The sequence below is a fragment of the Micropterus salmoides genome, unplaced genomic scaffold, assembly GCF_014851395.1.
Source record: "Micropterus salmoides isolate LMB-PRFRI ecotype aquatic unplaced genomic scaffold, ASM1485139v1 Ms_hic_scaffold_10, whole genome shotgun sequence".
Lineage (NCBI taxonomy): Eukaryota > Metazoa > Chordata > Actinopteri > Centrarchiformes > Centrarchidae > Micropterus > Micropterus salmoides.
In genome coordinates, this window is record NW_024040041.1 from 13,225,204 (window position 1) to 13,250,850 (window position 25,647).

A 25,647-nucleotide genomic window follows, 5' to 3' on the forward strand; every position below is an offset into this window, starting at 1 on the left:
GTGGCTTATGCCTACCAACCAAACAGGCAAAATATGGATTTACCTCCATGACAGGTCCTTGGAGTTCAGTTCACATGGTCAGACGTTTATCAGGTACAGGTGCAAGAGGATACACTTGACTCTGCAAAACAGATGAACAGAGTTGCAAAATCGTCTTGCAGTGAACATTCCTGATTAGCATAAAGAGGGAGCTATATCTCCAGTTTGCATTTGAACTTGTTAAAACAAAATGGATGTTAAAATAAATCAAGACACATTAGTTGATATTAGGAGAATAATTAACTTTTGAGCACAGAATCAGAGGAAACCTGATAAGAATCTGATATTCAATATATGTCTTGTGTTACGTTCCTTCCTTATCTTTAATAAAAAAATATAATTAATATTAATATTATATTGATATTAAATTCCATGTGATATCATCAACAGATGAAGATGAAACTCTCATATAATCATGTGGTTGCTGCTGTTTACATTCAACCCCAGATGCAAATTCAAAAAATGCACTGTGGAATGTTTGGGGTGTATACCTGTAGCCTACGTAAATACCTGTATATACTGTTTTATTTTATTTTATTTTATATGTTACCACATTTTAATATAGGCCTACACTTAATATATTGTGTGTGTAGCATGAAGGAACTACAAAATTAATTTAGTTATGCAGCCCTGTGCTGTATAATGACTAATAAACTACCTTGTATTTATGTCGTCAACTCTTTACATAAGAGGGGTCAAGACCCCACAGACAGGACAGCGTACGGCGTATGAAAATCACTTCCAGACAATAAAAAAAGGACAAGGAGCTGAGAGCAAACATCCTTCACTTGAGCTTTGAGTCAGTGTAGCTTGGGCTATTTGCTGTGGAGGGGATTCACAATGGAGACAAAAAACATCCTCAATGAAGCATGAAAAACTGGGCAGGGCCCACAGCTCCAAAAGCCTTAACTACCTCCATATTTAACAACTAACTCCCAACAGTACAACAACATGTCAAAATAGCACATACTTTAAAAGACCTGTGATCAGGTCTAAATGATCAAAACTCACAAAACTCTTGTAGCCAACTCTTTAAATTGAAAAAGGGATTTTTATTATTAATTTACAATATGCATTTCAGTAGTAAATCAAGATATTTCATATCAGACGAACTTTAAATATAAATAAAAAATTAACCATAACATTAAATAAGGTTATCTATCATAATGAACGCTGACTACAGGTCTGAATGTCAGCAGGCATCAGAATAAAGCTTCAGTTCTCCTGATTTCGTTCAGTAGGTGGCAGTGAAATCCTGAGATATTTATATTTCACGTGGTGGGTGGTCCTTTGAAGGTCCTCCCTTGGTTTGAGGTGTTGGCATACTTCTTGGTATTACACCAACAGTGGACATAGCAGACCTACGTGAACTTGGATAAACCTTGTTTGAGTTGTGAAACACAAATAAGCTTTCAGTTTTCTTTGCAGTAAAATATTATTTCAATGAATTGTTCACTTTTGGGTTAATGGGTACTTCGCTAAGCATCTTATTTAAAACGTTACCGTTATTACTCCAGTAATAAGTTAAAATAAGCAGAAAACATTTTTACTTCGCACAGAACTTTTTTCTGCACAGAAGCTTGACTCAATGAGTAATTTGGTATTACGAGTCAAAGGATGCTCGTTATGAATGTGGTGAAAAGGAATATAAACATCTTGAGCTTTTAGTATAGTAAGGAGTAAGATAAACTCAGCAGCCATAGCAGTTCCACAGACCTTTAACCCAACGAGAGGTCTGCCTGACCTGCCAGAATAACTGTTAACACCTGAGTGAGTGTGGTGTTGATCACTTGTGGCATGTTATTGCCCAAAATGAGACAAGTTGCTTTTCTGTTTGCTCTTTTATCACACAGTAACCATGGTTGAACTTATACATCTGCATATAGTTTTCACTTATTCATCTGTTCTGTTGTTCACATTAGTTCTAAACTCTGACATAGAAGCTGCATGTGAAAGAGGCTTTTGTTACTCAAGACTGGTCATAATCGTCCAAGCGATCAGCCAGAACTCATTCTAAACCAATGCCAAGCCATTTTTTACCCTCAAGTGTAAGCACAATAGATGCATGCTGAGCATGACAATTTAATTTCAAGGCTGACAACATGTAATAGCTTCATTTTTTTTAATTTTTTTTAAATAAGCTAAATGGCTGGTGAACTTACAAATTGTACACAGCTAGTCCTGCCTGCTGTCTTGTTTCAGGAAATGCATTTGTAACAATCATCCTTTTCTTTTAAGCTATAAAATGTAAAACCTTATATACAGGCATCATACAGAGAGGACTCCTACTCCTCTCAGTATCTGTATAGTCGCAGGTACAAACATTTTGTCTGCTGTTTTAAACCTTAAAAGAGAAGATGAAACGTAGTACCTCAGATTCCAATGTGTAGTTGCAAAGTTTTAAACTACATTTTCCTCCAGGGCATTAAGAGGTCATTTTGTTTTTACAACAAGCAGCTTGTAGAGTGCTGCCAACAGGCAAATCTAGACAAAAGCACCCGTGATTCAAGAATTAATTATAAATCTGGAGCACACAAGACTTAGTTTGTATGTCACATTTACACTGACAAATATTTAACAAGGTATGCATGGCATGTCCATTTATGACAAGTCAATTCAAACTAAGCATTTCACTTACTACACCCTTATTCTGAGAAGTGTTATTTCTATGGTTTTGGAAAGTAAACAAAATAAGCAAACTCTAAATGCAAAACAACAGTTTTATTGCAATACACAGGATTCTTTCTTCTGCTGCGCTCATTGCCTGCCAGGCACATCAATACATGGGGGACAGGCTGGCAGAGGACCATGAATGTGCATCATGAAGTGGGTGAAAAGGTGATTATCAATGAGCCCACCTGGACTCAGGTAGGCCACACGCTTGTCCAGGGTTTATTTATCTTCAGCCGTTTTAATTTAAAACATAAACAGAGGCCTACCCCAAGCAAAAAAAAAGGCATGTTCTTAGTTAAAGCAAGCAATGAGGGCAAAGCAGAAAAGTACCTGCACAATACAATCGCACACAATCAAAATGGAATTTCTTTAAGGAAGCAGAAACATTTGGGAGTAAACAACCGCATTCATCTTAGTTTGTAAAGTCAATTTTTTTGGCATCTAGAGAAGGAAACCATGGGGGAATTATTCATGAGAAGGCAAGAAAGATTAAACAATGCTGAGTTGACATAAGGCTTCTGATTATACAGTCATTATTTGTCGTCTAAAATGTATCATTTTGAAAAACAGCCAAACAAAAAGGTTTTATGTGGTCATCCAATAAGGATCTGGCAACGCATAAAGGTGGTACTAGTGGAACTCCCTGAAACATTTTACATGTCACATTGGTGAGACGATCTATTCACCCCCTCCTGACTGAACACGTACACACTAAAGGTTTGAGACACCCTGAAATGTGAGCAAATGTCTGTCATGAATTTTCACACCAGGATTTTAGGACTGCTTAAAGCTTTGGACAATGTCTTAAATATCCAATAATTGTGCCTTACACCAAACTACATTTACAGATGCTTAAACACAGAAATAGTGAAAACAGTAACCGCAATATTGAGATTGAACAGTGTCACAGTTCAAGTGATTAGTTTAATAGCTAGCTTGCTGATCGATTGGTTGGTGATTGTATGATTGTATGATTGCAGGTTTCAATGAAGAAGAAGAAGAAAAATAGTGGGAGCCAGAAATACTGAAAGTGCAAGAAGTTGAGGACGACATATTCGACCTGGTGTGAAGAACAAAACTTCCTGGTCTGTGTTTAGATGTACAGGTGAAATAACCGTGCGGAGAGTGGTGTTGGAATGGGAGAAGATTAACAGGGGAGCAGACAAGGCGTGTATACACACAAACAGGGAGGAGTGGCGTGTTCAGCTGATCAGTAGAATACCACACTAGACTTTCCTCCAGGGGGGTTGAGGACCCTGTTGTGAGAGCGAGGCTTGGGTCCCAGGTGAGGCTCATGCTTCTTCAGCTCACTAGTCACGTCTCTCTCAACGGGAGGTGAGGAGGAGGAGGAGGAGGAAGAGGGCTCAGGCTCTGGAGGGGCTGAGACAGCAGCAGGCTCTTCTTTGGCTGGCATGGGAGCTGGAGGGGGGGCAGCTTCCTCCTTCACCTCGGGCTGGCTGACCTTGGCTTCAGGTGCTTGGAGATGGAAAAAGAAAATGTCTAGCAGAAATTCCGAAAAGAATAATACCCTAAAAGTAAACACCCATTTCTATTTGTGATAGATAGTAGTGAAGTCAATGTCGAACAAAGATCGAAATAGAGTGTAACGAGTCAATTCTGTGTGATATCAGGAAAGGTTTAACCAGTGAATACATTTAAAAATAATACCATTTAACTGATGTAGGCCCACTTTCAACGCTACAGTGAGTAGGATGACTTGATAAAACAATTCTCCGAGAAAGAGTTCACATGGACATTTCCTTTAAGTATCAAACTCACCTGGTGATTCGGGTCCAGGTCCCACACTTAGATTGTCCTGTTAAAAAAAACAAATAAAAAAACAGATTTTTCACTGTTTAAGCGATGAAAAGACTTAACAGGTTCCCATCATATTACTTGAATAAAGCTAAAGCAGCTGCTTAAACCCTGTAAAACAATGCAACTTCCATGAACAAGGGTCCTCTAATGTATACTCCTTAGAGTCCGTGTTGAACTTGAACCAGCAAGTCCCCACAGACTGTGCTACTGTTAAATCACAATGCCGGCTAAACATTGTGATGTCTGTCAGCTATGGCGGTCATTGGCTACGGACGATGGCATCGTCTGTCAGCCCAACCCTAGTAGTCAATACATCCTGTAATATGGCTGAACAAAACATTGTCCTCTATGATCATACAATGCTCTGTGTAAAGGATCGGACGAGTCATAGCTAGCCAGTGACCATTAGCCATGCAGTAATTGGTTTGACCGAGTTCATAGCTTCAAATCTCCCCTACGATTCAGATTAATTTCGTTTTTTTAAAACATAAAAAATGAATTATTTTGTATGCAATGACAAAAGCTTAATTACTTCTTGAACACAGAGAGAACAATACCTTAACAAAGGATAATATGGCATGTCGTTTTTTCCCGCAGGTCATACTACCAGGCTTTAAAACAGTCTACGATGACACCCATCATCATCATTTTGAACTTCTATGACGAGAAAATCATCATCATCATGAATACTGTTAATATTGGGAAGTTTCCCCTATTCCGCCAGCAAATATAGTTACTGTAACTGCAAAAGCTTTTCCAAAATCTTTAAGTCATTCCTTGCAATACACCCTGCAGTCTAAGCCAACAATACTCTGGTTGCACAAACACTATTGACACACGGAAAAGACTGACTGATTCACTTAATTGCATGGTGGGAAGTCCACAACAAATACATTTTTAATTTGGGGTGAAGTATTCATTTAAAAAGCTCACCAGCTGGTGTGTTAATCATCAAGTGTCAGGAGTGAAAATGAATAAAACAAACCAAATAACAAATAAGTCCAAGTATAGTCCAAGCAAAGCGCATGCATGACGCACCTTTGGCTTATTTGGGTGGCTTCGGCTTTGAACAGGTGCATCTTCTGCAGCCCCGAATATGTTGCTGGTTGGTCCACCTGGAGGTATGGGTCTCTGTGGTTGAGCTGGAGGTTCAGGATCCCCAAATATTCCGCTACTCTTCCCACCTAATTAAAAGTATTATCAAGATTTGCGTTAAGTTTTGCAGCAGTTTGCCTATTTGGTGGTCCTGCAGAGTCATGACACTGTAACAGAATGAACTCTGTGTCTATACTGTGGTTCTTCATAACCCCTCACTCTTTAGCATCACATCATGTGCACGAGAAAATTATAGTGTCATAAACTGTTTTCACAATACAGTGACCACTTCAGGGATGCTAATACCACAGTGAAAGAATAGCAGATAAGGCAGTCAAGGTGACCCAGCAGTCCCTGTCTGAAAACTCAGACCATTTTTCAGTAGTAGACTGGACTGAAAACATACCGCAAACATAACACAAACTGTGGAGATGGATTACATTCAGGCAGAGAAAAGCACAAGTGTTTATAGTGGAATTATCACATTACATTAACGGTTTTCACACCCTGGACATTGATAGATGCTCTGACCGTGCTGCCTCTGCACATCTATTAGCCCTGACAGGTGGAGTGTCTGACCTGGAGGATTGGAGCGCCTGGGTACACTCTGGGGCTCCGCTGGTGCAGCGAAAACGTTAGAGGCCATCTTATGAGGTCTTCTTGATGCTGCAGAATCTTCTTCATAGCCGCCAAACAGGTTACTGGAGCCACCTCCAGGAGGCTGCAACACCCTGCAGAAGACGAAAGAATATAGTACCACATATCCAACTTATTTCAGTTTAATTTAGATCAAATACCTTGTGCAAGTGTGACCTGGTAAGGACAGACTTCAAATAGAGACAGAGGGATTTCAACTGGTTTACCTGGAATTCATCTAACATATCTTAAGAGACTGAACTGTATATACTGAGCTATTTTATTAAAGTTAATGCTTTTCAGAGGCTCGTTGAGAACAGGTGTAGACACGAATGTTTTCATTATGTCTGAGTTATGGAGGTTCATGTTTACAATTACAAACTATGTCATTTTTGCACTGACACATAAAGGAGAGCAAGCAGAAAACAGTAGTTAACCTGGCTATAACTCGGGCCAATGCACACAAATGACACGTTATTTGATTATAGACCGGGAATGGCGCCATACGTCTGAGCTGTCTTTAGCTTGTTAAGATCTGACCGTACCGGCATAACGTTACGTTATTTGCGAGTGTTACAACGTGGCGTGAACCCGATTATTTAGAGGCGCTGACCCACGAACGGACACTTCAGAGTCTGTAAGGAGAAACTGGACCTCCTTTAACTAGAACAATGTGGCCACACCGCCGTTGCTGGCGAGTACAAAGAAGAGCAGCCTGAAGGGGCTTTCACACTTCCGCAGGCGCAGCACATTAGACAACGCCTGGTCCGTTAGCTTAAGCTAATTCTTGACTCTGAAGTTTGCTAACGCAAGATAACTTAAACCAAGCTAGCTCAAGATGAACGATGACACATATATTTGGCTTACCTTACTTAAACCATGCTAGTGTTATGTCTGCAAATATTAACAGAGAACGTATGGGTGCAGAAAAGCTAACGTTAACCGAGCTCTTGTCAGATAACGTTAACCTAGAGTGAGACGCCAAGTTAGCTGAGCGACCGACTAATGTTAAGTTACTCGAAATAAGAGACTGTCGGCCATTTCTTTCACAGATAACCAATCTACACGACTACATATTCTTCACCTGGAACTTGGTTTTGTACCAGTATCCAACCCTTGAAACATGTTCGTCGAAGTCATAGTGGTTTTGTTTTGAGCCTTCAAGTTTCCGAAGACAACTTCGTCAGTTTGCCAACTGGACGACGAGCAACTTCCCCTATCTGCGTGTGCCCAACCAAACTCCGTAGTGAAGGGTTTCAGTGAATCCACCCAACAGTGACACGGAGGAATATAACTGGGCCGCCTCCAATCTGCTGAGTGAGGCGGGGCGCTCGTTTCACGGCACCTGGGGTCCCTCCAGCAAAGATGGACTAACAAGTATTTAGAGATAAAACTGTTGCTCGGGCACCACAGCTCTAAATCCACATACTTTTGTGTTTGTACACTTGTAATCTTTACATACATCTCGTATATTAAAAAAAGCTTACAACTCCACCCTGTTGGTCATTTAAACAGACGTTAACCAACCGAACCTGTACACTGTTCTCGGTGATGCTTGTTCTTAGCATCGGGGCGCCTGGCCTGGCTAAACGCAACGTGGGCTGAGTCTGCTGTACCATCAACAACAAAGTGCAGGTGCTATTGAATCAAAACCCATTAGTGTCATATTTTGTGTGCTTTATAGCTGGCGCATTGTGCTTGTAACCTTAGTAGCAGTTAATGTTTGGTTGCCTGTCGTAAATATCAAATTCGGGTTCCGCGTAGCCCGGGGATTGTTAGGTGTACTCCAGGATAAAATTCAAGCGCATCCTTTGAGTTCCGCATATTGATTTGATCTGCAAATTGTCAATCACTTTCTGGGCGGAATTTATTTTTAGTGCGACAAAAAACCGTTGCGGTGATCCAAATTCGTTGAAATTATGCGTAATTACTGACAAAAAGTTTAGATAATAAAAAAATCAAATTGGCCTCGGATTTTGAAATTTTTAATCAGGAAATTTATACGGCATGACAGGAAGACACTAGTCATTGGTCCTTCGCAGTGTTCATCTCACTAACAATTGATGGAGTCTTCTGTCAATCAAATTTTAACCGTCGTCCTCGTGTTTTTCTGACCAATCACAGGATTTGTTTTTGAGTTGTAGTGGGCGTGCCCAAACGCGTGGGCAACCGAGCCCCAGGAACTGTCATCGGTAACAAGCCGACGACAGCCGTCTGCTAGCAATGCTAGCCTGTGTCTCGATTGGGAATACCACGAACAGGCTTCCACTTAAGGTAATTACTAAACATTTACAGTGTTATACATCTAACAAACTGCTTGAGCAGCTGCATAACATAAGGATCATGTTACAAGCGGTTTTTGTAACATGAGGCTTATTTGACTGCCGTAGCGTCAACGTTAGCTAATGTTAGCTAAGAACAGCAGCCATGCTAGGTACCACGCTATGAGTGGAGGCAACTCTTGTTTACATGTAATACAGCGTAATACAGTAAAGATAACGGCAAGTGTTTGTATCAATAACTTCAACTATTAAAAGTGCCCTGCTTGGTAACTTCAGCTTTCTAGTATAATATCAAATCAGTGGTTAGACAACTGTAATCATTGGGCTGCTGTGACTGTAACATTGCAGGGGAAATATGCAATTTAACTTTATTGAATAGATTTCACTGTGTTGTTGTAATATTTTAGATTAATCTAAGGTAACACTGAAATCATATTTGGCCTCTGGGTATAAGTGACAGTCACATTCATCTATTAACATTACAATTGCTTGTAGTTGTAATATTGCATGGAGCGAAAGTAAATATTAATCAACTTTAGTTTCAGGTCTGATTGCTGTTCAGTTGTATTTTGTAGCTGATGGTATGAGATTTAGTGTTTGGATGACACAAAACAGGAATTTAAAGGCTGTGTCTGAATGTAGAAAGGGGGGCATCGCTCGTCATTTTCATACTCAAGCTTCTAGTCCTATAAATCTGTCTTTGTTTAGCTTTCCCTTTCATTCAAAATAAATAAAAGAGTGGATAACAACCGAGCAAACGATATTATACATGCTGTTATGTTTACACATTATAACACTGTTTTATATAGGTAGTACAGCTGGTCTTGATGTGCACCGAGCTCATAATATTTCCTGAAAGCTTCCTGATATTGAAATGTGATTTAATTATTTGTACGAGGCGATAGTAATGTTAGCAAATATAGAGTATAGTCACAAAGCCTTACAGGATGCAGGATGTATGTGAAATTAATTGTTTTGCAGACATAATTTCTGCAGGCGATGGTGACGTAGTGACAAAGTCCACTTGCTCGCTTGTTAATAAAACTATCTATGCCCATCAATTCAGATGAGCTGAACTGACACGCGATATAGTAAATTCTTCTTCAGTGCTTGCAGTAAATATGTCTTATTTGTCAGTGGTTTTATAGTTTTATTTCTTGTTGCAAAGGGGCATTGAGTAATGTTGTTGCTGATAGAAAACAGTTGAACTGCGCAGAGAGTTCAGCTCAGTCGAAGCAAGAGCAAGGAGAGGGCAGAAAGCGGAGAGATCGCTCTCGGTTTTATTATGCTCGATTTGGTCACTATTTGCCAATCTAACCGGTCGGACTCATGGTGAAGAGAAAGAAGACGTCGTCTACTACCGAAGAGCACGAAAATGGGTAAATTTATGTTTGAAATAAACACTTTATTTAGAGGTCGACTGCACCGAGGGGTTTCGTTGTCGTTTCTGCAGGGCGCTAAACTGAAAAGCGCTCGCATTTGAATTTAGTTGAAATTCAACCTAAAATATTGCCCTTTCGAGCCGAAAGACAGTTAGTAAAACACTGCCGACACTTACTAAACTATTTGAGTTGTTGAATATTATTAATCTCAAGGCGTTAAATTCATATATTTGGCGTTGTTTTGTCGGGACTGGAGAGGGGATTTGAAACAAACAGCGGCGGCCATGTTGAGAGACAGTGAACGTCGTCTTTAGAAGTTAATTTTGCACAAAGCTTTGCTGCTAATGTGACAATTTCCCCCTGAATGTGTTTTGGCAGCATGACACCGGGCTCCAGGGAGGGGATCGGTGTCGATGGGAGGAGGAATCCGTCCAGAAAGCCCGAAGGTTGCGACGAGGAGGAGAGCGGAGAGCAGGCGAGCGAGGAGCGCAGTACAAAGGGAGACGACGGAGTGGAAATTCTTAATCCATCAGCCACGGGTCTCAGCCCCGGTTCAGCTCCGGTCCTCCCCGCCTCTCCACCGAACCGAACCGGACTAGGCCCAGCCCAGCACCCCCAGACCTCAGCGGAGCCCGGCCCCCCTTGTCACGACCAGCATCATTTTCTCCGATCAAGCGTTCGACCTCCGAGCAAACGGATCCGGAAGGATTCAATCGGCTCGACCATCAATGGACATGGCGGGGCAAAATCGAAAGGTACCGTAGGTGACCGGTGTTAGAGACATGTATTTATAGGTGAGATTAGCGGGGGGTCTGCTCTCAGTTGTGAGTGTGTTTACAGTTTGTTTATCAGTGACGGCTGAACTGATGCTGTTTTTGTCGCCGTGTGTTGACTCTCGGCTGGGTTGTGCCTGGGGTAGATTTTCTGGCTCCTCCAGCCAAAGTTGCAACACCATCCTGTCTGAACCATTTCTGTGGTATTGGAAAGGAAGGAGACACAGGCCAGAATTTAAAATGTCAATAAGCATGTAAAATGGGTATTTTCACTTATTTCTTGGAAACTTGCCATCATGGCTTTAAAAACGGGCTGTTATGACTGTCATTAACAAGTGAGTGTAGGAAAAATAAATCTGGGAGTGAGGACAGGACAGGAAAGCTGCTTTACTATAGAGAGTTGCTTGCACTTTATTATTATTATTTTTAGTGATTAGAAAAAAAGAGCTGGGCAACTTTATTGCCCTCAGCCAGCAGTTTCATTGACTCACTGGTCCAAACCACACAAAATAAATAAATAAATTCATATATGTCACTACAAACAATAGTGATGCAACAAACATCTAAAAATGCCTTAATGGTGTATTCTCTTTTTAGCGTTTCTCAAACACTGACATTGATGAATTAAATTTAAATCGTTAGATTAACTGTCTGAGCAAAAAAATAAAAGCTAGAAATAACTTGACTTTTAAGCACACTGAAGGACTGATTATTGATCACAAAAATAGATAAACACCAATGGACATCTGTCTTAATTCAGTGTATCTATGTAAATGATGCATAAAAAGGTGGACAACATTATGATAATATCCAGAAACCTAAAGCTACTGAGGTGACTTCTTCATTATTGAAGTGCTACTAGAAACCTGGATCTGTTTTGTTATTACTGCGTTATGCTGCTCTGCAATGACAGCATGTCAAAAAAAAGCCTTTATAAATTAATTTGAATTGGATCAGACATGAGTAAACATCCACAGTACATTGATGAACATTGCTCATTGAACAGTTGCTCTGACAGGTTTGACTGGTAGGTTTCGTTTGTTGTTGTTGTCAGAAGGAAACTGTGATTGTTTCATAAATTTATATTTAGATTGCAGTGTTGACCAGTTAAATGAAGCCCGACTTATTTGAAATGATGCTATATTGGTCCACATCTCTTTTGAAAGGCACTAACCTAGAAGTGTTTCTATGAGCCACACAGATTTGTATTTGTAAATGAAAATCTACAGTTGTCTTAACAGAGTGCAGTGCTGCAGCAGCATCTGTCTCTGTGCTTGTCTTACTGCCTTCTGGCATTGTGCTCTGTGCTTGGCCATTAAAGCCCACTACGAGTTGGTTTTGGACCTGTGTACTGTGGACCTGGCTGTAGGGACTGATCGCTTTTCCTGCCACATTGCCAGAGCTGGACCACAGCGGGGGAAGCTCTGCAGGTTTTGCAGTGTAATGGCAGTGGGTGGCTTTGTATGCATGTATTTTAATATCTCCTAAACCACGCACCTCAGAACTACAATTGTATTTTTTCCCCCCAAAGCTATGCAAAACAGCCACAGCGGTCAACCAGAACATTTGGCTCAATCCTTACATGTTTTACTCTGGTATTAAAGTTGTGTTTTTTCACTGACTATTTCATGACCGATGGATTTGGGGGCTTGCTGTCTCACAGGGGCAGAGAATGGCTCTTCCTCCCACGGAGCAGTGGGGCAGTCGGGACCCGTTGTCAGCTCCGCAGGAGGAGTCTCCAAGGCCTCCAAGGGCCAAGGGTCTGCCGAGAAGGAGGAGCAAGCTGGTAACCAGAAGAGGGCCCGTCGACAGTGGGAGTCTTGGAGCGCAGAGGACAAAAACAGCTTTTTTGAGGGTCTCTACGAGGTAAAGGGTAGAAACAAATAGATTGTCATTTAAAATGTTTCCTTATAATGCATCTTTTTTACATCTTCCACTCATGTCTCCCACTCTGTTCTCCAGCATGGGAAGGATTTTGAGGCTATTCAGAACAACATTGCAATGAAGTACAAGAAAAGAGGCAAGCCGGCCAACATGGTGAAGAACAAGGAGCAGGTCCGCCACTTTTATTACCGGACCTGGCACAAGATCTCCAAACACATTGACTTTGCCAATGGTGAGCTGCCCTTTTATCTATGTCACCCAAAAAGTCTCAGTCAAAGTTGAAGTGTAGAAGAGAATTTATTCCTTAGAGTTGGAGCTCCACATCTAATTTTTGCTCACCTTGTCTCACTTAATCTGTTATGTATATTAGAGTTGTCAGGAAAATTAACATGGCAGTCATAAGTGTCCGGAGGCTGAAAGGCCCTTTAGTTTATACTATATACTCTGTATGTCATGATGGGAATGGACATTTGGTTTATTTAATATAAGAACAAGGCCTAGTTGTAAACTGTCAGCTCAAACATCTTGATTTGTTCATGTTGAATAAGGGCTGGCCTTGTGGATGTGTTTTGACGCTGCCTCTGTCACTGTCATGGCAAAAAAAAAAATAACTTACTGGAATCAAAATGGTTTTATGAATATCAATTTCTTTCTATCTAGTCATATATATTCGAGGTCAACAATTCCTATGCTGATGTTTATATAGCACTTTGGTGGCACTTTGTCCCAATGCATATGTTAAAAAACCTCTCCAGATAAGCTTGAGCCCCTTTCCACCCCAAAGAGCCCTCAGTGTCACTGGTGTTATCTTTATGTAGCATACACGTGCCTCCTGCGTTGCTGGTTACAGCAGTTTTGTGACTTGTGCCACCTTTCCTCCTCAGTGTACTCCCGAGTGCTGAAGAAATCCTCTCAAGAACTTTATGGCCTCATCTGCTACGCCGAGCTCCGCAAAAAAGTTGGAGGCTGTAAGTGAAGGCTGTACCTGTGTCTGAATGCTTGCCTTCTTAAAGCTGTTTTGTGTGCGAGTGTTTTTCTGCTGTTAGTTTGCCACACAAGGGATGTGATTAAACGCTGCATGCTCCCAGTCATAGGGGATAACTGCTACTGAGAGATGATGTTGTAAACGTCTCTCGGGCTTTGTGTTTTGTCTTTGGCAGTAATGGATGATAAGAACGTGGCAAAGCTGAACGAACTCATCCAGCAAGGGTAAGTCCGTAGTAAAAATTGGGGGGGGGGGGGGCACATCACATCTGCAAATACACCCATCACCCTTTCTATGAATGACTAAACCAGACAGAGGTCATGATGACATATGGCAAATACATGAAGGGTACCACAGGGCTCCACAAAATGTTGTAATGTGATCTAGAAAAATTGTCCTTAAAAACACTGAACCTTTCATTGCTTCTCTGTCTGTTCAACCAGGGCCACCACTGTGCGCTCCAAAGGGAGGAACTTGCGAATCAAAGCACCCATGTGCCGCGCACTGAAGAAACTCTGCGACCCAGATGGTGAGCATGAACACACATTAAACACACAAAGTAAACTAACATCAGTGCTGGAAATATAAACCACGGCGATGTTGAGGCGCAGGGTTTGTGGGGGCGGGGTTTTGGCAACAACAGTGGCAGCGTGTGGGCTCCTGGCGTTTCCATGGTAACTCCGTGGGAGCAAAATGAAGCGGAGGAGGAGGAGCAGGAGGGAGATGATGGAGATGACTGGTGTGACCGGCTGCCATCAACACCTCTGTTCAATAAGAGACGCTGTTTTGAAGAAATCGTTTTCTGAAATTTGAATCCCACCGCTAGCCAGTGTTTATTTTCAGTGATATACCAATAAAAGTCTCAGCAAAGGGCCTTTTGTTGTTTTTTTTGTTGCCAGCTAATCCATTAAGCATGAAAGCTTGCAAGAGAGCATACTCGTCTCTTAATCAACTGCACAGCTGTATTGTACTGTTCGTGTCGTCCTCTTGTGATTCTTTAGGTTCAGTATTGTGTTGTGAATTTGTGACATTTCTCTGCTTTTGTTTTTGATTTTATGACCACATACTGTCACAAAATCCCACTGACCTAAAAAAAAAAAAATAAGACGCACCTTTTCTGCTATGAGAGCTTTGTTGGTGTTTCCCATTCAGTCTCACTGTGTCTTTGTGTCCCTCCCTGCAGGAGTGAGTGACGAAGAGGACCAGAAGCCGGTGCGTCTACCCTTGAAGGTGGCAGTGGAGCTCCAACCACGCAGTAACCACTCCTGGGCCCGGGTTCAGAGTCTAGCCCACAACCCCCGCCTCAGGTCAGGCATGCCTGTCTACTAATGTCTGAGAGGAGTTAATTACCAAACAAAAATTCAAAAGCAATTTCTTAATTATTTTTAAAGCAGAAATTTGCATTTACTTCAGATCCGCATGAGCATCAGGCTGCAGAAATGTCTTAATTGCTCAAAGTCAATGAACATATACTATACTTTCTTATGGAAAAAAGTTTGCTGTTGCAAGCAGGAACTGTTTTGTAAACTCCCTGTTCACTCCCTGATATTTTTTAATGTAAGAAAAGACAAATTCATGTCCATGTTAGCCATTATTTTCATAATCACACAGCTCAATAAGGCAATGCTTCTTGGCAAATTAATCCCATTTTTTAGATGTTTGCATGAACGTATGTACTGTGGACCTGGCTGTATGAACGTATCATCAAGAAGTGGTGTCTGCTTGCAACTGAAGAACCACAGGAGCAGCAATGATTACTCGAATAATTGATGAGCTGTTGACTATTTTTGTAATTAATCGCTAACTATTTGGATAATCGATTTATCTGTTTGAGTCTTGAGTATTTTCTGGTTTCTTAAATTCCGTATGACAGTAAACTGAATATGTTTGGTTTGTGAAAAAAAGATATTTGAGGATGTCATCTTGGGAAACACTGATCAACATTTATCACCATTTTACAGAATGACCGTTTCTGACATTGACATTTTATAGACCAAACAAGTAATTGGAAAAAAAAAAATAAAACCTTTTTGTGTGCTTTGAAAAATTGTCAGCAGAAATCCTAAGTATACATGTGTGTAGTACATTTGTAGTTAATGGGTTAAAACATGAAACGGCCCTGTCCAGATCAATCGCTAAAGTTCATTTATACATATATATTTTGCATGTGTATGTGTACTAAGTCATTCATTGTGTGAGACCTAGTAATGCTGCATATGTTTGGAGCCTAAACCCAGCCCAGTGTTGTTCTGCACCATCTTACCTCAGCAGTTTGTAAATCAGCAACTATCTGTTTTTGTGTCTTTTTCTGACACAGGATGGTGGTGGAGCTCCACAGGAAAGTCTCCAGCCTCATTGAATTCCTGAAACAGAAGTGGGCGTACCATGACCAGCGGATTGTATCCTTTTTATAAAATTGTCAAATGGGTAGCAACGTAATGGAACAGCGAGTTTTGATGCAGAGTTTTCATGTGGCAGTGGATCAGTGAACTTCTTAAAAATGTTGTTATGTTTGCTTATGTCTGAGTCCTTGACACTGACGCTTCAGCTTAAGAGTCTCATGGAGAGGGAGGCTCTGGAGGGCGGCCAGTCCAGCACAGCTTCTCCCAGCAAATCACAGCAGGAGGAGCTCTTTCTTTTCCCAGCTGAGAGCAGCACCTTGACCACACTGCCTGGTGTGGCACGTGTGGTTCACTCCAAGGCCTCCTGCACTGTACACTGGCTGGAGAGCGGCAAGAACCGGCCTAACGCCAAGGAATTGCCAGCTGCCCAGATTCTGGGTATTCACACGGCGCCACCACTTCGGACTGGCACCAAATCTGGACGAGGAGGCACCGCTGCTGCTGTTGGTGGTGCTTCAGTGACTGTAATGGGTGATAGTCGGCGAATTGAGCCCCTTAACCCTGACCCTTCACAAGACAGTTCTGCAAAGGTAGAGGAGAAGAGACCTCCTTCTGTTTCTGTCCCTGCTTCCTCTCAGCAGACTGTGGCTCCCAGGGAAGAGGGAACTGGGATGGGACCCTCTGATGTTGTCAAGTCCTGTACTGGTGTGGAATCCAGTGGTGGTTTAGCAGTGACCAAAAGCACGGACAAGTTGTGTAGTGGCACAGAAAGCTCATCGGAGCAGTGCAAAGAGGAGCTAAACACCAGCACCTCATCCCCAGAGGCCAATCAGACTCCTCCAGCCAAAGCTCAAGTGACTGGCTCAGAGGAGGGAATGTCTGCTCCAGCAGCCAAAGAACGGGCCATTGAGCAGATCAGAGAGGATGGCTGGAGTGCCCGTGACGCAGACAACGTCACCCTGGCTGAGCTCTACCTGATGTTTGGGAAGCCTGGCAAGCTGCTGCTGGAGTATGAGTGGCAGCCCATTGCAGTTCCTTCCAACAACCAAGAAAACGGACAAGCCTTGGCACAGCCCAAGCCCAACAGGACACAGCGCGTTTTGCGCTGCCTGCTCAAGCTGGTTGCCACTGAGGTCAATCCTAAACCTTTGGTAGGGATTACTTCTTACAATGATGTTGCTGGTTGCCAGAAACCAATTTTAGCTTGTATTTTTGCACAAAACTTTTAATGTCAAATAAATATTGTTTTAAAGTGGTCCTTCACATGACACAATAGGACGGCAGTATGCAGGTTGCATTTTCCCCCACAAAATCCTAAAATTGCGCTGCTAATTGAATTCATCCACAACAAATCCTCCACGTGTAGATTAAGGGTACACACAAAAGAAAAAAACGTTATTTAGAAATTCACATGTAGAGCAGATGGTGTCATTACTGTGTCCTCTCCTTCAGGCTCCAGAGTTGTGCTCCACAGCCACATCACCACTCAAGACCCACCAGGAGGAGCAAAACCAGACCCTCACACCTCCAGGGAAGGGTCTCATTGCAGGTGTTCGCAGCCCCAGCTGTGGCCGGCAGCAAGCCTCGGTCCGAGGTGCCAGGTTACACCTGCCTAACACTGGAGCCGCAGGTATTTTTCACAAACTCTGAGGCCACTAATACGGGCACTAAATGCGTGTTCACCTTGTCATGTCGCTGATTCTCTATACCAAAGCTGCTGTCTTAAGCACTGTAACTACTTGGTTTTTGTACATCAAAATTGTCTTTTGTTTGGGAGTAAGTTGATTTGTCAAAAACCAGTTAGGAGGCTTTATGATTAATCATTAATAATCTCCCACATACCAGCTTTATTTCTTGGCCCATGTAAGCCTGCTGATATTACTGATAATGTGTGTTTATGCTGATGGTTCTGTAGTTGTTTTTGTTTGACAAAGAATCACAGGATGCTATTTAATGGCTGTAATGGCAAAATTGCGCTCCTCACATGACATCTCCTTCTTGTCCCTCACCTCTTCAGGTGGACGCAACCTCCCCCGCTCTCTGCTGGGATCGACTGCAGGCAGCGACTCAGAAGGCGGTGTGTTTGCAGTTCCCACCACGCTGCCCCCCAACAGCTCGCGGCACAACAGAATGTTTTCCCCCAACAAGGAAGCTGAGCTCGCCTTCAGACAGCAGCTTGACTCTATCAGCGTAAGACCAAGCAATGCGGATATTTTATAATCCTATTCTACAAAAATTTAATTGGCATATCATCCATCAGAGTATGCACAAATATTAATATGGTTCTTCTTTTTTTTTTTTTTGCAGATGCAGTCAGATCTTTTCTGTTCTAGACAGAGAAAACCTCGAAACAGACAACTTCGGAAGCCACTTGTAGTTCAGGTAAGAGATGAACAGAAGGGTGTTTAACTTTATCTGTGGTATTGCAATGAACAGCATCTCCGTTGGTTTGTACAGTGGTAAAAACTGTTCCATTCGAGGGCTGTGACAAAGAATATTGTATGATACATGTTCAACACCTGATGAAAACAAAATATAAGTCTGAATTAAAAAATATATAGCTGAATGTTTGAACTGTAAAGGTCTTTATAGTTTAAAGCTGTGCATTTAGTTCCGTTGCTTCTGTCTTGTCCGCAGCGAACACTCCTACCCCGAACAACAGGAGATACTCCTCAGCATGTCTGCTCCTTCTCCATCCTCTCCAACTCCTCTGCCACAGGTACTCTGCAGACATCAGGATCTTAAAGTAGAGTTTCTTGTCAGCACAGGATGGAAATGTTAAAAGGAGTGTTATTCCCTGTAGTGTAAAACTGTTAAATTTACACTACATCATTCTTGAGTTCTTAATTGTAAGCACTTGAATATGCTAATTTGTGTGTTAACGTTAGTAAAACACTCAGCTGATGAGCTCTTTGAACATAACAAAATGTCATTTCTCTGCTAATCTCCCGCTCTCTCACTTCCTGTTCCTTCCCTCAGGAACTGGATCATTTCGGCCAATCCACACTCGCCTGGCTCCTCCCCCCCGCCCCCTCCTGTCCAAGGCCTCCCCTGCAACGTCCAGCTCTGCAGCATCCAGCCAGCTCTCCAGTATGTACTGCTTTTATTAATTCTTCTATTTTTCTGCTTTATTAAAACTCTGTTAAAAGCTTAGATTGAGTATAATTGATTGAAACATGTTTAAGTATGCTTTTTTTTTTTCCTTTACTAAATTAGCTCAACAAAACATGAAGACCACATAAACAACAATATAAAATCATTTGAAGAGACTAATACATTTTTGTCCTCTGAAATTCAAAGTAATTCACATTACAAATCAGTTGACCTATTTATCTTTTGTATAAGACACTGTTCCAAGGATCTCTGGATTTTTATCTGAAATCCAGTTCCTGTTGCAAAATATATGACAATGATTGACTTCTTTGAAAGAGTATTCTTCCAGCTACACTTGTCCCAGAGGAAGAGCGGGGTTTTTTCTCAATTTTTATATTCAAGCTGTTGCTGAGTTTAACTGCTGAAGTTCACTTTCTTTTTGTACGGTTCACATGCTAGCCTCAGTTATCGTTAATACTTATCTGATGTCACAAATCCCCTTTGTTTCTAAACTGTTAATACTCTTTCAGGTGCTATTGACCTGGCGGCTAAGTCTGCAGGTATCATCCCTGGCAGTCCCTGTCGGGAGCTGAACTCTCCCGCGGTTGATAACGGCACCCTGCTCGCCACCACACCCATTGTTGATGCTGAACCAGACTCCCAACTCCTCCAGCACAATGTCCCAGAGGTCAGCAGCACACACTTGCATACACACACACAATGATACAGACAAGGAGCTTTGCCTCACTTGGAGTCTACACATACTTTCGTTTAATGTCTCTTCCTCACAGTTATGCTAAATGGCTATTGCATTTTTCTGTCTAGACAGTTAACACGGTGCCTTTTTATAAGTACTCTTACTAACCAGAGCATGGCAACACTCCAATAACTCTTGGACTAATGGACTTTTCTTACTTGTTTAATTGGAATAAGCGTAACTTAATTAACAGCTAGTGAATTTCTTGTAGTAGTGGTAGATAACACCATGACCATTTTGGTTACCACATTTAACATCAAACTATTCTCATCTGGGGATTCTCAGTAGGTATCTGTCTAAATATCAAACAAATTTCTGATCACATACAATCAGACGTGATGAGAAAGTGATGATTCGGTATAGTGGTTATCACTACCGTTCACTGAACACCAGATCAGAGCTGGTTAAAGTTGAGGCTAAATATCTGCAGTTCAACATGAATGCAGTCACATCTTGGTAGGATAATGTACAGTACAACCTACAGCGCCGTGGTGTTAAAGGATAACTGCTTTACTGTGAGGGTGAAGAGGCACAAGAATAACATGATGGCTGACTGCAGGAAATGTGTGTTATTGTTTATAAGAAACAACAACATATTGATGTTGAGTTGGGACCCACAACAGTTAAAAAAAGTCTTTTGCACATTTCTACTCAAGCCTGAAGGTTGACTTGTGACTAGTGTAGTTTGTCAGTGCCCTGCGTGTTGTTGTCCTGAGTGTTCCTATTGTCCAGCGAGGTTTGGGTTTTTGTAGGCTATTTTCTGCTGAGCGAACAAAACAGCCCCAATTTAAGTGTTCAACTTGTTCTTTTTTTGACAGAATGGTGTGCCTCCACCATCTCCTGGAGCGACCGGTGGTGGGGACTCTCTCCTCTCTCCGCCAAGTGTAGCCTCGCTCCTGGACATCTCTCTCCCCGGTCCCCCTGAAGAGGCTCTCGCCCCCGGAGAACCTCAGACACACATCAGTGACTCCATCATTGAGCTCGCCATCAACTCTGCCCACTATGGTGCGTCTGTTATATCCTACATGCCAACATGTGTGTGGAAATATTTGGAAGTATTTCTGCAAAAAAATTACAAATTGCAGACGGGCATTAGCATTAAATTAAAGCCCACACCGACAGGGTTCGGTTTTGCGTTCTCATGAGAGGTTGTCTTGCATGTGGGACATATGTGTGAGTATTCTGTAGAAAGAACCTGTTGACATGCAACAAACTAAACTTCTGAGATGTCAGGCTCATTGAACATGGTGTGTATAATGGAATGGCTGCTACAGGTGAGGAGGCCACACTCTCTTCAGCCAAGCTGAGCAACGACGGCTCCAAACTGTTGGCCACGTCTCCCTCAGTCAGCCCGTCCAGAGGCTGGATCCCATCGCCCAGCCACGACCCCCAGTGGTACCCCAGCGACTCATCAGACTCAACACTGGGATGCCTCCTCTGTAAGTCTTTACACGTGCAGATACTACTACTAATTTTCCAAATGTGTTTATTATTAAATTATAGCTGTACTGAAGTCTACTGTGTGCTTCCTGTCAAAGAGTTGATGCTTGTGTCAATGAAAACTCTAAAATCAACTTATTGATATATGATTGGTTTTGTCTATCATTGAAAATTCTAATGCTGGAAACACAGACGACCCGTGTTGTGTCTGAAATATCAAAACTTTGTCAAATTGACCAATTAGCGCGTGAACAACATAGGATTTTTAAGATCAATACCGATTTTGATATTTGAGGATTTTAAAATCCGATATTCTGATATATTAGCTGATTTTCTTCTTTTCAGAAAACCTTTTCAGAAGATTATCACTGACATATTTTGTGTAGTTGTGGCGCCTCACCAAGATAACATGACATAATGCAGTTTAAAAATAAACAACAATACAGAAAATGAACAAAGGTTTCAGCATGATGTCCGCTGATTGCTGTGTTTTGCGGTGAATTTTGGCCTCCAAACAGGTGTTGCCAGTGTCTGGTGGACAAAATATGCAACAACACTCATAACGTATATTGGAGATCCGACTTCTGTCTCTCTTTCTTTTTAATTGTCACTTATCGGCTGTTACAAACACTGATATCTGCAATTTGCTCCTATTGGCTGGGCTCTAACACCAGCACATGCCAGCTTTAAATACGTGTCAGACAAACAAATAAAGCCACTAACACAGTAACAAATTTTAGAGTAAACCTTTACAAATAACTCCTGCCTTCACATATTCATTATCTTATTAAACACAGCAACACTGACACAGCTGCAGACTTCCTCTTGGAGCGATGTTGTTTCCACTCTTCATGTGTGCTGTCCTCTTTATTCATCCTCTCCCTGTTCCCTGCCTCTTTACCTTCCAGCCAGCATGGTCTCTCCTGATAAGGGCAGGCGGACCACCCTAACCCCCTCTGGCCCCTCCAGTGGCACAGCTCTGCTTGGTCCTAGCCTCCTGGACTGCAACTCCCATGATTCCTTTCAGTCCCGTGGCCTTCCTGATGTTGCAGAAGTAAGTTCAGATCTCATTAAGGAACATTCAAGTGGAAAGAATGTTTGTATTGAGTCATTGTTTGATAAATACACCTCACCACTCACTTGTCAAGAGTTTTTAATTAACTGATTCTTATGATTCCATGAAAATAACTACTTTACCCATCACTAGTTGCAATATCACCGACCTGCAGAGCCGGAAAGCCCCCAGCAGACCCTCCGTTTCAGCATAACGTAGACAGGTCCTTGTTGATATGTTTCCTTTGTTTATAGCAATCAAAGGTTATTGCTTTTAGGAGTTTATAAGCAGAGCTGAAATTAAAAAAAGTTTTAACAGGTACTCAGTTCATGGCCTTTTGGATTCAGTTCTAATTTGAAATTGGTTTTTGGTTCCAAATCCTAGTCCAAAGGTAATAAAATCCTCCTACCATCACCTTTAAAAAAGTGTAGAAACTTAAATTCAACATTTTACCGGGGGGGGTTATGCCCAAACAGTTTCTTGGCTGGGAGATAGGTGGATTTTATTATCTTGGGACAGAGTCAGACTACCTGTTTGCCCTCTTTTTAGTTTTTATGCTAAGCTAAGTGGCTGCTGGCTGAAGCCCTATATTTAACAGACAAACATGAGTGGTATTTATCTTCACATCTAACGCTCCCCCAGAAAGTAAATAAGCGTATATAGCAAAATTTAAATACCAGAAGTCCTTGGGTGGGAAAATGGGATTTTTATATTTATTCAGTCATCTTTGCTGCTGTTGAGGCTGTTGCCATTGCTGTATAATAAACGCTCTTTGGTTGTGCTTGCAGATGGACTCTCAGCTTGCTTGTATGATGAGTGAGAGCAGCGTGGACTACATCGCTCGCTTCAATGACCTGGCTCAGGAACTGGCTGTGACCGAGCCCTCCATCCCACCACCCTAAAGAAGAGCAGACCGGGCTCCACCGATCCACAGCCATCTGGAGGGACACAAGCTGCCGAGCGATCAGAGAAGAGGTTTCCTCCTCTCGGTCTAGACTGTGCCACGCTGTCGCTTCTTCTTTGGAGAAAAGACAGCTGTGTGGGCCCCCTAAAGCCATCCCTGCCCTCTTTGTAAAAGTGCAATAATAATAGTGAAGCTTGACCATTGTTCAGAGTTCAAAACGAGTTGGTTTCGCTGAACTGCTCTATACGGTGAAATGCCCTTTAAAAACAAACACTTTAGAAAAACTAATGCGTTTACAAAACACAACCTCATGTACAGGAAAATACTATGCCATATCTGAACAAAATATTTTCACTGATCTTTGATGTCTCTTCCTGCTGTGTGTGTGTGTGTGTCTGTGTCTGTCTGTCTGTCTTCTACTCTCTCAGATCAACTCCCAAAATGTGTAAATCCACAACAATGTGCAGTTCAGATCCCAGCAGCAAACAGCTGCTGGGGGGTGATTTTGAAATTAATGGCAGTGAGAAAGAGGTGGAATGTCATGAGATACTTCTCATAGTTTCTATAAAGCTGTTTCTGCGGCCTCAGTTGCAAAAGTAGAGCACAACGTGGCAGGTAGAAGTGAAATCAATTGATACTTCCCTCCTTTTCATGTGCTCTTGATCAGTTCAGGTTTTATTGGTTGCATTTTAGGAACAGTCTGCCACGCGTGTTTGGAATCAGGTTTGTCATTTCTTATGGTCACATCCAAAATGGCAGCTTTTTGTTGGTTGACTACATTTGGTAGTAGCTCTACAGATGTAATCTGCAGCTTTTACTACCCTTGAATGTTGTGCTGAAATCATATCAGAATTTAATGTCCATCGCCGACTGCTTCGATCACTTTTAATGTATGTCGAGATGCAATGGTCTTCAGGTTGGTTTGTTGTTGCATAAAGAGGTCGATAAGGTATAAAAACGTTCTTCTTCCACATACTTATTTAGATTTCACTTGCCGTTTCTCTTTTGAACATTTAAATGGTATACCCAATGTTACATTTCATTTTCGTCTCATTTTAAATAACCTTGTCACATGGATCTTTTCACTCAGTTACTTTAGTTATAACAAATAACATTGCTCATTTAACCTTTACTTCCTCTCGCTTGTATATTGAACTTCAAACAAGCCGTTTGCAGTCAAGGACAGAACACCAGGCACCCATAACCCCATAATGTGACCAATCATGTGTTGGTTTTCATTGACAGACTGACTAAAATTCAAAATGTCTTGGGTACCATTAATAGTTCGCAGTAGTGTTACACTCCGTTTCAGCTCCAGGAGAGCGAGCAGTCAGAAGTATGTAAAGAAATCAAACACTAAAGACATAGTTGACACTCATCAAATCACTAGTAAAACCTTCTGATTGGTTGTGCTCAAAACATTAATTCCCCATTGACTTGTACTGATACTGGATGCTGACAAACACTATGGCTAATGTCAACATGATTGGCTTCTAAACATGTTCACCATCCCGTTTAACGCCGGCCCACTCTGTGTGTGATTAAGTTAAAAAGGTAAATGGATTCTTCTCTCTCTCTTTTCTTTCCACATGTAGTTTCACCACTGCGATGCACTCGCGGCAAATATACACGTACTATGTGTGGACACAGTCCGGATGTTCTCTGAATTTCAATTAACCAGCATCATCTAAATGCAGTATTGTGAACATTTTGTCTCGTCAACATGTTTATCTTCTTATCTGAGAGTTTTTGTTGCCGTTCCAAAAATGGGATTTAAAACGCTGGTCTCCTTAATAAGCACCTTGGGGGCTTTGACTCTACAATATAAAAGCTCTTGTGACATTTCTCCGTCGTCTGATAGAAAGGCTTCATCTTCTCCCACTAGAAACAATGAAGATGATTCTTAATAAGGAATAAACAGTAGGCTTTTCAATCTGGAATGGGGTTTTTTTTGTTAGTGAAGGATTTGTTTGTACAAATGTCAATTCCAGTATTCACTGCGCTTTTGTAATATAATGTAAATTGTTATTTGGACTATTTATTGTTAACATTTCAGAAAAAAATGTTTTCTGTTTAACTTAATATTAAGATGACATCTAAAAAGGAAAAACCTGTTTAAAGTTTTCAGTTTATAAAAAGGTGTTTTTATTCTGTGTATAAAGATAGTTAAAAAACAGAACATTGTATTCATTGTGTGTACTTTGTGGTAAAACCAGTATAAATGCACAGCACAGTATGAGGCCTCTGGGTTATTAAACTTTAAGGTTTACAGCTTTTCCAGAGATAGTGGACCCCGTTGAATTAAATGAGTCTGGACTACTGAAATTAAGTGATAAAACTGCTCAACTCAAACAGGAAATCAAATTTTTTTTCTGGACAGAGATGAGCAGAATTTCCTTCCTCCACCTCTTTTAAAAGCACTTTGTTGTGAGAATCATTTCCAGTTTGTGCCATATGAAAATGCCAACAGCCATACCAACATAAGCCCTG

At 41.5% G+C, this 25,647-nt stretch overlaps 2 protein-coding genes across 3 annotated transcripts; one reads left to right on the top strand and one right to left on the bottom strand.

Annotated features, from left to right (window-relative positions):
• Window positions 1-2,739: 2,739 nt before the first annotated feature.
• On the bottom strand, window positions 2,740-7,520 carry jpt2 (Jupiter microtubule associated homolog 2). The gene is made up of 5 exons (XM_038697368.1): window positions 7,346-7,520; window positions 6,205-6,356; window positions 5,569-5,714; window positions 4,492-4,528; window positions 2,740-4,188 (listed from the first exon to the last, which is right to left on the bottom strand). The coding sequence occupies exons 1-5, from the start codon at window positions 7,399-7,401 to the stop codon at window positions 3,923-3,925; spliced, it is 657 nt and encodes a 218-aa protein (XP_038553296.1). The 5' UTR covers window positions 7,402-7,520; the 3' UTR covers window positions 2,740-3,922.
• A 907-nt stretch (window positions 7,521-8,427) lies between these two features.
• cramp1 (cramped chromatin regulator homolog 1) lies at window positions 8,428-25,333 on the top strand. 2 transcript variants are annotated; one of them, XM_038697359.1, is made up of 20 exons: window positions 8,428-8,535; window positions 10,304-10,680; window positions 12,362-12,564; window positions 12,661-12,814; window positions 13,467-13,550; window positions 13,743-13,791; window positions 14,011-14,096; window positions 14,751-14,874; window positions 15,885-15,966; window positions 16,116-17,060; window positions 17,362-17,539; window positions 17,927-18,099; window positions 18,217-18,291; window positions 18,547-18,628; window positions 18,889-18,999; window positions 19,533-19,690; window positions 20,578-20,764; window positions 21,034-21,198; window positions 22,108-22,253; window positions 23,042-25,333. In XM_038697359.1, the coding sequence occupies exons 2-20, from the start codon at window positions 10,305-10,307 to the stop codon at window positions 23,153-23,155; spliced, it is 3,492 nt and encodes a 1,163-aa protein (XP_038553287.1). In that variant the 5' UTR covers window positions 8,428-8,535; window position 10,304; the 3' UTR covers window positions 23,156-25,333. The 2 variants fall into 2 exon arrangements, with proteins under 2 accessions (XP_038553287.1, XP_038553279.1); XM_038697351.1 differs by lacking the exon at window positions 8,428-8,535 and adding an exon at window positions 9,762-9,922.
• Window positions 25,334-25,647: the final 314 nt, after the last annotated feature.

Coding starts and splice junctions, on each gene's coding strand:
- jpt2 (XM_038697368.1), bottom strand. CDS start 7,401: ATGACTTCGACGAACATGTTTCAAGGGTTGGATACTGGTACAAAACCA. Junction 6,357..7,345: donor GGTACAAAACCAAGTTCCAG/GTGAAGAATATG, acceptor CGTCTTCTGCAG/GGTGTTGCAGCCTCCTGGAG. Junction 5,715..6,204: donor CAGGCGCTCCAATCCTCCAG/GTCAGACACTCC, acceptor ACTTTTAATTAG/GTGGGAAGAGTAGCGGAATA.
- cramp1 (XM_038697351.1), top strand. CDS start 9,873: ATGGTGAAGAGAAAGAAGACGTCGTCTACTACCGAAGAGCACGAAAAT. Junction 13,551..13,742: donor CCGCAAAAAAGTTGGAGGCT/GTAAGTGAAGGC, acceptor TGTCTTTGGCAG/TAATGGATGATAAGAACGTG. Junction 15,967..16,115: donor CGTACCATGACCAGCGGATT/GTATCCTTTTTA, acceptor CTGACGCTTCAG/CTTAAGAGTCTCATGGAGAG.